The 13030-nt window shown below is 49.7% G+C and overlaps 1 protein-coding gene across 3 annotated transcripts in view; it reads left to right on the top strand.

The window, feature by feature from the left end:
* Window positions 1–13030, top strand: part of hnf1a (HNF1 homeobox a) — a 272346-nt gene that overhangs the window by 168668 nt on the left and 90648 nt on the right. For all 3 annotated transcript variants that reach the window (XM_038791553.1, XM_038791567.1, XM_038791560.1), the window contains exon 7: window positions 10370–10561. In XM_038791553.1, coding sequence (XP_038647481.1) covers window positions 10370–10561 — 192 coding nt within the window. The remainder of the gene's footprint in view (window positions 1–10369; window positions 10562–13030) is intronic.

The following is a 13030-nucleotide window of genomic DNA, read 5'->3' as shown; positions in this document are numbered from 1 at the left end:
GGCCAACCAATAAAGCCAATTGGAGTTCATTACACCACTCCCCCCCCCCAAGGTCCGAGGAATTCCTGCCAGCTGGCATTCCTCTGAGCTTCTTCCTGCTCCTCATGTCTGGGTCTGTCACCTCTGTGTCGTCCGCCAGGTCGTTCTCCGAAGTGGGCGGGGTGTACCTTATAGGTGCCCGTCTTTTCCTTGACGACCTCTTTGGAAGTTGTTCTTCCTCCTCCTTGGGGAGTGGTGTCGCGGCGGCCTCGTCGAGCGTGTCCATCTCCGACTCTGACGACTGGATGACGGGGTCTGGAGAAATTGCTCGGGGCTGGGGTGTGGGTATCCTTTCCATCTGGGATATCCCAGCTTGAGGCGGTCCTGCTTCGCCTGCCTCCAGGTGTGGTTCCGCGCCCTTATTTGGTCTAGGTGTTTCTTCAGCACCTTACCTCCTATTGAAACCTCATAGGATATGGGCCCTGTTTGGGACTCTACCGTGCCTTTGACCCACGTTGGTCCATCCCATCCTCGTCGCCACTGTAGTAATCCACGGGAGGCAGGAGTTCCATCACCACACCAATATTTATTTACAATAACGATATTACAGGAGCAGCCACAAACAATGCTGCTAGCAGTCCAGTCAACTTAAGACTGGCTCACAAAGCCTACACAGGTGATTATATGGGCCCCCTCAATGAGCTATCATTGAGGGAGTTCATACTCCAATTGGCCAACCAATAAAGCCAATTGGAGTTCATTACAAGGGTTTTGTAACATATGTGCTAAAGCAGGGGTGTGAATTTGGTGATATGTTACAGAGGTGGATCGGATCTCAGGTTCGATTCCCGGCTTCGGTCACTGTGCGGAATCTGCACGCTCTCTCCGTGTCTGCATGAGTTTCCTCCGGGTGCTCCGGTTTCCTCCCACAAGTTCTGAAAGATGTGTAGTTTGGCAATTTGGACATTCTGAATTCTCCTTCCGTGTACCCGCACAGGTGCCGGAATGTGGCGACTCGGGGCTTTTCACAGTAACTTCATTGCAGTGTTAATGTAAGCCTACTTGTGACAATAAAGATTATTAGTGTTATTAATATGACACCAGGTTTGTGAACCATCTGGTTCAGCATCAGTTGCCAGGGAGATTGATAGTTAAGGAACAGAGTAGTGGGGCCTGATGATGATGGTGTCTGCCTTCCCAATATTTAATTGGAAAACATTTCTGTTCATCCAGTACTGGATGGCAGAAATCAGCCTTACACTTCAGTTATGGAGGATCCAGGAGTTAAAAGTGGTAGTGGTGAAGTTCTTTTATTTGTTCATGAGACATGGGCATCGCTGCCCATCCCAGATAAGAGTCAACCACATTGCTGTGGATCTGGAGTCACTTGTAGGCCAGATCAGGTAAGGATGGCAGGACGTAATAAAGGACATTATTGAACCAGATTCAACAACGGTTTCATGGTCATCATTCGACTTTTAATTCCAGATTTTTGTTAAATTCATATTTCACCATCTGCTTGTGCAGGATTTGAACCTGGGACACCAGAGCATTACTCTGGGTCTCTGGATTACTAAACCAGTGACAGACAATACCACACCACTATGCCCATGTTGCCCCCAGTAGAGCTAGGGGTGGTCAGCCTATGTGAAACATAATGCTGTGTTTTCAGATGGTGTTCATCGAATTTACAGTGCAGAAGGAGGCCATTCAGCCCACCGGGTCTGCACCGGCCCTTGGAAAGAGCACTCTAACTAAGCCCATACCTCCACCCTATCCCAGTAACCCCACCCAACCTTTTTGGACACTAAGGGCAATTTAGCATGGCCAATCCACCTAACCTGCACATCTTTGGACTGTGGGAGGAAACCGGAGCACCCGGAGCAAACCCACACAGTCACGTGGGGAATATGCAGACTCGGCACAGACAGTGACCCAAGCTCGGAATCAAACCAACAGTGATACCATGCTGCCCATGTTGCTGAAGGGCAGTGTGTAGGTTGTGTAGGGAGAGAGATAGGAGGAGACCAAAGATAGCTTCTTGGGCGATGCCACAGGTAATGGCACAGGAGTGGGAAGAGAAGCCATTGCAAGTGATGCCCTGGCAATGATCAGATCTATAGGAATGGAACAAGGCGAGTGCAGTCCCTCCTAGCTGGATGATGATGCAGAGGCATTGGACGAGGATGGTATGGTCAACATCGTTAAAAGCTGCAGACAGATTGTGAAGGATGATGAAAGAAAGTTTACCTTTGTCACGGTTACATTGGATGTCATTTGTGACTTCGATAAAAGCCATTTCCCTGTTGCAGTTGATTGGAGGGATTGGAGTTCCAGAAAAGATGGGCACAGATTTGGGAGGGAACAACACGTTCAAGGACTTTGGAGAGAAAAGCAAGACAGGAGATATCATGCGATGATAGTTGCACTGTCTTGGATAAACACTATTCCCCTCCCCCTGCCATCCACCACAGGCATGTAATCTCTCGAGGGGAAAAATTATTCCCGCCTTAAATGTTGCTGAATGTGTTTCATTTTCCGTCTCATCATCTCTCTTTTTAAGTCTTACTGCCATACTGTTCATTAAGAAACTGGATGAAATAAATTCAGAATATTCCATTAGATTAACTTGCCTGAGTAGGACAAGAGGTACAAATTGAAAAAGAAAGTATGTTGGAAAGAATCAGCCAATGAGGAGATGGTGGCGTAGTGGTATTGTCACTGGACTAGTAAACCAGAGACCTAGAGTAATGCTTTGGGGACCCAGGTTCAAATCCTGCCACTGCAGATGGTAACATTTGAATTAAATAAAAATCTGGAATTAAAAGTCTAATGACAACCATGAAACCATTCTTGATTGTTGTAAAAACCCATCTGGTTCACCAATGTCCTTTAGGGAAGGAAATCTGCGATTTTACCCGATCTGGCCCACATGTGACTCCAGACACACAGCAATGTGGTTGACTCTTAACTGCCCCCTCAAGGGCATTTAGGGACAGGCAATAAATGCTGGCACAGCCAGTGATGCTCACGTCCAATGAACTAAACAAAAGTCTGGCAGGCTCTGTGGAGAGAGAAAAACAGGATCACTATTTCAGGTTGATGACTTATCATCAAACACTCCCTGTTTGTGTCATAATATCCACTCATGTATATGCAGACAGGCAGTGATTGACACACAGGATGACCATTAAGCACACAGCACAGTGCAGCCAATCACCAGACAGCACACTACCACTATAAAGCCAGAGGGCAGTAGGTTTCCCGCTCTCTCTGGACCCAGCCACTGAGACAGTCAGAGTCCACGAGCTAGCCAGTGCAAACACCATGCGGTAGCTAGTAAGTCTGGTCAGGCTACTACAGTAGTCCCCCTTTATAACGCGGGTGTTGGGGTCCAAGACAGCCACCCGCCTTGCAACCGAGCCGCGGATATCCACGATGGGGGTTTTAAATTTATTTAAAAATCTACGCTAGCACTTCCCATTGAGAGTCTACGGGGGGCGGGGGGAGAGGTCAGACCCCCGTAGACTCACAATGGGAAGCGCTAGCATAGATTTTTAAATAAATTTAAAACCCCCATCGTGGATCTAATTAAAACAGTGTCAATTTCAGCGGCCGGCTCACTTTGATCCGGAGAGGGAAGCTGCTCTCACTGAAACAATCAGCCGGCCGCTGAAATTGACACTGCAGGCTGCTCTCTCCCTCCAATCCAACTTTTAAGTTTTAATGTTTCTGATTGGAGGGAGAGAGCAGCCGGCAGTGTCAACTTCAGCGGCCGGCTGATTGTTTCAGTGAGAGAGCAGCTTCCCTCTCCGGATCAAAGTGAGCCGGCCGCTGAAATTGACACAACTGACAGTTGGGGTCCATAAGCCCCCCCGCGGTATATCGCGAACCGCGGTATTGCGGAGCGCGGTATAACGGGGGACTACTGTACTAGGTCTTCAGTCAGTTCAGTATAGTGTTGACCCACAGCTGAATATGTTTATCACTTCTATTGAATAAAACAATGTTGGATCTTCTCCAGTGTTAGACGTCTGTTTCTAGCTTCCCTGCATCGAGTGCAGTCCACAGCGAACCAACCTGTCAAACACATCATGGTACCAGAGTAACACTGATCTTGACGGACCTACCTCGAGTGAATCAGCATTGATCAGCAAACAGCCATCCGGTGAAATGGAAAACATCCGGCCTCCTCCGCAACTCCGCATCTCCGGCAACCTTGGGGCCAATTGGAAGATCTTCAAGCAAAAGTTCCTCTTGTACATCGAGGCCTCTGACCTCGAAGCAGCATCGGATGCCAGGAAGATCGTGCTATTTCTCTCCACCGCAGGGGGGGCCACGCCATCCACATCTACAACTCACTTACGTTCGCTGAAGGCGAAGACAATACAAAATTCAAAACAGTCCTGCTGAAGTTCGACAGCCACTGCGACATTGAGGTGAATGGGAGCTTTGAACGGTACATCTTCTAGCAGAGGCTTCAGGGTAAGGATGAACCTTTTCACTCCTTCTTGACCCATCTCCGCATCCTAGCGCAGTCATGTAACTATGACTCGACGGCTGATTCCATGACCAAATCGTTTTCGAGGTCCACTTCGACTCCCTTCGGCGGCAGCTCCTGAAAGTCAAACAGTTGACCCTCCCTGTCGCTATCGAGACGTGCGTTGTCCATGAGCATGCTGAGAATCGTTACTCCCACATCAGGGCGGCAGAGACTGCAAAGCTGGCCTCCCACAGGGCAGAACGGGTGCAGGCCATCGCAGATGCAGGGCCTGAGCATTGAGGAGAGTGGCCGTTTTGCGCGCTTTTCCCGGGTCCCTGCGCATGCGTGCCACGACCGAGTGGACGACGAGACCGACAACCTGACTGCGCAGGTGCGTACGTCGACCGACCGCACTGCGCATACGCGATGGCGCACGGAGCGCGCTGACATCGGTGTCATGACGTGTCCGAATTATGGCTCGGCCCACTTAAAGCGGTAATGTCTGGCAAAAGGGTGCCGGTGTCTACAGTGTGGCAAGCTGGGCCACTACGTAGCCCTTTGCAGATCTGCTCTATCGCTCAGCAGCCAGCAGTCCCAGCTGCGGCGCAGAAGTGCCCGCTCAATACAACAAGGCATGCCAGATTCCGATCTCGACAGCCCAACAGACCCTGATGCTGAGTGCCTCAAGTCCCCATACCGGGTGGGCATCATAACTACACATGCGCTGCCTTCCACCACACTGGCGAAATGCCACTCGATCCTCAGTATGGATCCCGACGACGTGTGGTGTGCTGTCCTCATGGTTAACTAGGCTCGCATCCGATTTAAACTGCACACCGGCGCATCGGCGAATCTCATCTCAAAATCCGACCTCGACACCACACGCGCCAAACCAAGCATTTTTCCGCAGGCCTGCCAGCTCCTTGACTACAATGGCAATGCCATAGCTGCCAGTGGCTCGTGTCAACTAGGGGTATCCAATAAGGCGATCAAGGCAACACTGCGGTTTGAAATCGTCGGGCCTGACAGAGCGTCCCTGCTCGGTGCTCGCGCCTGCAAACTCCTGAACCTGGTTCAGCGATTCCACACCATGTCATCATCACCGGCGACCGCCTCGCTTGATGGAAACTTGCAAGCTGACATAGATGACATTATCACGCAATACCACAGCGTATTCGATGGAATGGACACGCTCCCATACCGATATAAAATCCTGCTCAAGCCGAACGCCACCCCTGTAATTCATGCACTACGCCGGGTGCCGGCACCCCTCAAGGATCGTCTGAAGAAGCAATTACAGGACCTCCAAGACCAGGGCATCATATTGAAGGTCACAGAGCCAACAGACTGGGTCAGCTCCATGGTCTGCGTAAAGAAGCCGTCAGGGGAGCTTCACATTTGAATTGACCCTAAGGATCTAAACCGCAACATCATGCGGGAGCATTACCCGATACCAAAACGTGAAGAGTTGACCAGTGAGATGGCCCATGCCAAATTCTTTACTAAGCTGGACGCCTCCCGGGGTTTTTGGCAAATACAGCTGGACGTGTCCAGTCGCAAGCTGTGCACGTTCAACACCCCGTTCGGTCGCTACTGCTACAACCGCATGCCTTTCGGCATCATATCTGCCTCCGAAGTGTTTCACCGCATCATGGAGCAGATGATGGAGGGCATCGAGGGGGTACGAGTATATGTTGACAACGTAATTATCTGATCCACAATGCCCCAGGAACGCATCGTTCACCTCAAGAAGGTATTCCAGAGAATTCATGAACATGGTCTCCAACTCAACAGGGCCAAGTGCTCATTTGGTCAATCGGATATTAAGTTCCGAGGTGACAACATCTCGTAGCCGGGTGTGCGGCCAGATGCCGACAAGGTCTCGGCGATCAACGCCATGTAGACCCCGGAGGACAAGAAGGCAGTCCTCTGCTTCCTCGGGATGGTCAACTTCCTCGGGAAATTCATTCCCAATATGGCATCCCACACCACGGCTCTCCACCATCTCGTCAAGAAGTCGGCGGAATTCCAATGGCTGCCCGCGCATGAAGAGGAATGGCGTGAGCTGAAAGCAAAGCTCACCACAGCCCCGGTTCTAGCATTCTTCGACCAACCAAGGATATCAACTGATGCAAGCCAGGACGGCATTGGGCCAGTGCTCCTTCAGCGAGATGACTCCTCGAGCTGGGTTCCAGTGGTGTATGCCTCCAGGGCCATGACGCCCACTGAGCAACGGTATGCTCAGATTGAGAAGGAGTGTCTGGGCCTCCTGACAGGGTTAGTCAAGTTTCATGACTACGTTTATGGCCTGCCGTAATTCATGGTAGAAATGGACCACAGGCCTCTGGTCCACATAATCCAGAAGGATTTAAATGACATGACACCTCGGTTAGAGCGAATTCTTATTAAGCTACGCCGCTACGACTTCAAACTTGTCTACACACCAGGCAAAGAGCTGATCGTTGCAGATACCCGATCCAAGTCCATTACCACACCGTGTGAACAAAGTGACTTAATCTGCCACATAGAAGCGCAAGTCCAGGGCGGCACGGTGGCACAGTGGTTAGCATTGCTGCCTACGGCGCTGAGGACCCGGGTTCGGATCCCGGCCCTGGGTCACTGTCTGTGAGGAGTTTGCACATTCTCCCCGTGTCTGCGTGGGTTTCACCCCCACAACCCAAAGATGTGCAGGTTAGGTGGATTGGCCACGCTAAATTGCCCCTTAATTGGAAAAAATGAATTGATATTCTAAATTTTAAAAAAAAGAAGCGCAAGTCCAGTTGTGTGCCACCAACCTTCCGGCCTCTGACGAACGGGTGGTCTAAATTCGTGAGGAGACGGCCAAGGATCCTCTGATGCAGCACCTTACCAATGGCTGGCAGAAGGGACAATGTCCCCAGTTCTATAACGTAAAAAACGACCTGACGGTGGTGGACGGAATCCTTCTGAAACTCAACAGGATCGTAATTCCTCAAGAGCATGTGGGCTATGGTGCTGGGCCAACTCCATGAGGGTCACCTTGGGGTCGTGGAATGCCGACGCAGAGCTCGGGAGGCAGTCTATTGGCCGGGCATCAGCCAGGACTTTGCCGACACAGTCCTTAACTGCCCCACCTGTAAGAAGTTTCAACCAGCTCAACCCAAGGAAACGCTGCAAAAGCACGAGATCGTGACCTCTCCGTGGTCCAAAGTAGTTGTAGACCTTTTCCACGCCCAGGGGCGTGACTACGTACTCCTGGTTGACTACTTTTCCAGCTACCCAGAGGTGGTGAAACTATCCGACCTCACGTCGAAGGCGGTAATCAAAGCCTGCAAAGAAACGTTCGCCAGGCATGGGATACCGCTCACGGTAATAAGCGACAACGGTCCATGCTTTTACAGTCAGGAATGGTCTGATTTTGCACAGTCCTACAACTTCCGTTAAGTAACCTCCAGTCCCCACTACCCGCAGTCAAACGGGAAGGCCGAGAAAGGGGTCCATATTGTAAAGCGGTTGCTGTGCAAAGCTGCAGACTCAGGCTCCGACTTCAACCTGGCGATGCTGGCATACAGGGCAACCCCGCTGTCCACTGGGTTGTCTCCAGCGCAGATGCTCATGAATCGCACTCTGAGGACCACAGTTCCAGCCATCCATGTTCCAGACCTTGACCAGCTCACGGTCTTACAGAAAATGCAGCAGTCACGGGCCCAACAGAAGGCCACATACGACGCTCATGCCATGGATCTACCCGAGCTGGCCCCAATTGATCATGTTCGTGTCAAGTTGCCTGAGGGCGGCTGGTCAGCCACAGTTGTTGTGGCCCCAAACAAGTGGCCCCAGGATCGCTCCTTGTCCGCATGGCTGATGGCTCCCTGCTACGGCGCAACAGACGGGCACTGCGAAGAGTTCCACGCCCGCTGCCTGACCGAAGTGCCCCGCTGCCTACGTTGCTTTCTCCGGACGTACCCTACCACAAGGCCACCGATCTACCAGCAATCCTGCCGGCCCACGTGACCACCGCGATGGCAGCGATCCGGCCTATCCACGTGCAGGTGGCTCCTGATCCACCTCTGCGGTGATCAACAAGAATTTGTCACCCACTGCAACGACTGAATCTGTAGACTGAACTTTTGTGCATTTTGTGACTTCATCGAACCTCTGTAAATATTGTTTTGTTTGCCATATATCTGCATTTTCGACACCTTCCTATGTATATACATTCATTTAGACACCCTTTGTATATAGTCAGGCATATGTATATATATAGGCTCACACATCTTAGTATTTATTTATCTGAAAAAAAGGGGGGGAGATGTCATAATATCCACTCATGTATATAATGAGATGCAGACAGGCAGTGATTGACACACAGGATGGCCAGTAAGCACACAGCACAGTGCAGCCAATCACCAGACAGCACACTACCACTATAAAGCCAGAGGTCACTAGGTTTCCCGCTCTCTCGGGACCCAGCTACTGAGACAGTCAGAGTCCACGAGCTAGCAAGTGCAAACACCATGCGGTAGCTAGTAGGTCTGGTCAGGCTAGTACAAGGTCACCAGTCAGTTCAGTATAGTGTCGACCCACAGCTGAATATGTATAGCAGTTCTATAGTTGAATAAAACAGTGTTGGATCTTCTCCAGTGTTAGATGTCTGTTTCTAGCTTCCCTGCATCGAGTGCAGTCCACATCGAACCAACCTGCCTAACACATCAGTTTGTGTTTCAGCTTTCCAGTATCTGCAGTATTTTACTCATGTTTGGATACAGGCTCAGACTAGTAAAAGGTAAATCTAGAATTGATGCAAATTGACAGTGAATGTGCTTAATATATGGAATAGACTTTCAGATAGAATAGTGAAGGCAAAGACTGATGAATAATTTATAAAACCATTTAAATGCTCCTTTAGACTTCAGGATTATTTTGGATGCATGAATTAAGCTTGGTTGATGAATTCATAAATAATTATGTTGTGGCCATCCACAGATTGGTGTCAGCCGTCTCTCATTTGGTCGCACTCTGTCTCGCCTCTGAATCAGGTTGTGGGTTCAAGTTCCACTCAGCATGCAATCTAGACACAGTAGTGCAGGACAGAGGGAGTGCAATGCTGTCAGATTTGTTGATTTTAAGATGAGACATTAAACGTTGGCTTTCTATGCCCTCTTGGATCACATATGGTGTTGGAAAAAGAACATGGGTGTTCTCCCGTCTCCTGACTGATATTTTTCCGTCAGCCAGTATCACTAAATCATCACTAATGGGACTAAGCCTTGGGTAGGGGTGTTCCTCATCAAGGCCCAGAAAAGATGCAGAGTCATTTAATAGCGGGGTCATTCTTGGGGCTGCCGGGCAGCACGATGGCACAGTGGTTAGCATTGCTGCCTACGGCGCTGAGGACCCGGGTTCGAATCCCGGCCCTGGGTCACTGTCCGTGTGGAGTTTGCACATTCTCCCCGTGTCTGCGTGGGTTTCGCCCCCACAACCCAAAGATGTGCAGGTTAGGTGAATTGGCCACGCTAAATTGCCCCTTAATTGGAAAAAATAATTGGGTGCTCTAAATTTAAAAAAATAAAATTCTTGGCGCTGCCAGCACCGGGAAACACCCGGCTAAACACCCTCGACATAGGACTCCGTTTAATTTCCATTAAATTGAGCCCTATATAAATGTAAAGTCTTACTTCCCAGTCTGAGAGGAAGGAGTAGATTGTTGACTTATTGCTGCTGGAAGCATCCAAAACTATTTCCAACCCTTAGCGCAAGCTCACAGGATCTTTAATGTTGAGCATAACTCCCCCACAAAAGCAAACCCTCAGTTTGCCCACAATGTGCGTTGAATTAGAATGCTTTAATGTGTCCTGTGGTTTCAACTACATGGAATATGCCAGCAAAAACATTTCCTCACACAAATATTTATTTTTGTACTTTCAGGCCTTGCTACGACTCAAGCTCAGAATGTTCCGGTCATTAACAGCGTGGGTGGCAGCCTGACGACCCTTCAGCCAGTACAGTTTCCACAGCAACTACATGCTCACCACCAGCAACCAATCATGCATCAGGTCCAGGGTCACATGGCTCAGAGTTCATTCATGGCTACAATGGCGCAGCTTCAGAACCCACATGGTGAGACGCTTCTTGTTTATTGTCATTCCAGTGGGTTGTGGTTTCAAAAGCGATCTTACAGAATTTGCCACTTAGCTCAAAACTCCCCCAAACATTTTGCATTTAAAGTCAAGCTGGCAACAGGTCCTATCCCATTTATGAGATAACCCATATTGTGTAGAACCGCTAATATTGGGAGCAGGGGAGACAAAATTCTCCCTTCCCCACACAAGAGGCTCGCTTTTCTACAATGTTCCTCAACCACTAACTAAAACGTGGAACACACAATTCCTGTGTAAACATATTTCTCAGTGGCAAAGTTATAAGCCAGTCATGAGCCACCTGTAATAATACAAAAGCAAAATACTGCAGATGCCAGAAATCTGCAATTAAAACAGAAAGGGCTGGAAATGTTCACCAGACCTGGTAGCAAAGGAAAGTCTTTCTGAGAAAAGTTCACTGACATGAAACACTGCGCTGAATTTTCTCAAATCCCAGGTGATGTCACCACTGGGGAACAAATTTTCCCCCAAGTCTATACGGATGAATGGCGGGACTCTGGGTAAGATATTATCGGTGGCGGTCAATTAAGAAGCCTCCACCGGGACCACTATCTTCAATTGAGGACAACGGCTGCTTCTCAAAGCTGGCAGGCAAATCAGATGGCCAGCAGCTCAGCAGTGCCACCAGTGGAGATGGCCACTGGTGAGACTGCAGGAAAAAAAGAGACATCGCATGTTGAGGTACACCCGAAGGGAAAGTGAGCATTTCATTTACTGTGCTGCGCTCTGGTAGACAGGCCCTGGCAATCATAGGGGTGAACCCTACAATGGCGGCATTGCAGCCATTGGGTTGACCATTCCTGCTGGGTGGGTGGGGGGCGGGGGGGGGGGGGGGCACAGGAGAGCGGGATCTGTGGGCAATGGAGTTGCTATTAAGATGGGAAGCTGCCATGGCTTCCCTGCTAGCAGGGATAGGAAGTGACCATTAATTGGCTTCCCACCTTCAGTCAGCAGCCGGCTGTGCAGCTATCGATTCCGCCACTGAGAATGTGCTGTGGAGGTGGGAAGATGTTGGCCTTCCTTCTCTATGACACCATTTAACAAGGTCTTGCGCCTCCCAGCCTCTCTCCAGAGGCCTGATAAAATTCAGCCCGTTAAATCTGATTCTTTCTCGACAGACCTGCTAAGGATTTCCAGAAATCGCTACTTTTATTCCACTTGGAATGACGATACTTCAGTGATTCTCAAGCAGTTTAATCAGTCTCTTAACCTTGGTGAATGCCGACATTCCAGCCTCGAAAGGCAGCAAAAGATAACCAAAATGCTTCAGGAAACAAAATGCCAACTCAAGACAGTGTTGTACACATATTCGACATTCCTAAACTTAATTCAACCAGGTGTGCTCTCCTCAAGGGCAGGTCTTTGGCTCATTGGGTCCTGGTGCCTTCCTGGCCGTTTTCTTGGATCAGCTTTTAACAGTGTCAGTTTTTCCATTAGGACAGGGAGAGGAGGCAGGTCCCAAATCAAGCTCAGCCAGAACAGGAATGCCACTGTTGGCATTATTCGGAAACATGTGTTAGTTGTCTCGCTAATCGAGCTAACTGGTCCCCATCCCTAAACTTGGAAACCATAGAATCCCTACAGTGCAGAAGGAGGCTATTCGGCTCATTGTGTCTGCACCGAACCTCTGAAAGAGCACCCTACCCAGGCCCACCCCCCGCCCTATCCTTGTCACCCCACCTAACCTGGGGCAGACATCTTGGTCTGTGGGAGGAAATCGGAGTGCCCGGAGTAAACCCACACAGACACAGGGAGAACATGCAGATTCCACACAGTCACCCAAGGCCAAAATTGAACCTAGATCCCTGGTGCTGTAATGCAGCAGTGCTAACCACTGTGCCACCATGTCGCCCCGGAGGAAGAGGGAACATTACAAGTTCATGAAATCACAAAGATTTTTACCATTAAATTCAGAGTAGGAGCTCGGAACCAGTTCTTCAGGACCCAATTCCCACTCTTCGCCGTGCAATTTTCCACTCTCTTGGCACGTATTTTCCCAGCCCACTCTTTCCCACATCTAATGGGCGGAAGTGCCAAATCTGCCTTGCTCTGAGAATGTGGCACTGCACTAATTGCAGATTTTATATTCAAGCCCAGTGGTGGAGCTTGATCTCATGGCCTTAACGCAGAGGCAAAGATTTTTTATTGTTCTTTCACAGGATGTGGGTGTCATTGGCTCGGCAAGCATTTGTTATCCATCCCTAATTGCCCTTGAGAAGGTGGTGATGAGTTGCCTTCTTGAACCGCTGCAGTCCATGTGGTGTAGGTACATCCACAGTGCTGTTAGGGAGGGAGCTCCAGGATTTTGACCAGTGACAGTGAAAGAATGGCCGATATATTTCCAAGTCAGGATGGTGATTGACTTGGAAGGGAACTTGCAGGTGATGGTGTTCCCATGTATCTGCTGCCCGTATCCTTCTAGGTGGTA

Source organism: Scyliorhinus canicula, chromosome 1, assembly GCF_902713615.1.
Source record: "Scyliorhinus canicula chromosome 1, sScyCan1.1, whole genome shotgun sequence".
NCBI classification, from domain to species: Eukaryota; Metazoa; Chordata; class Chondrichthyes; order Carcharhiniformes; family Scyliorhinidae; genus Scyliorhinus; species Scyliorhinus canicula.
The sequence above is the reverse complement of the archived record's forward strand: the minus strand, read 5'-3'. Positions and strand labels throughout refer to the sequence as shown.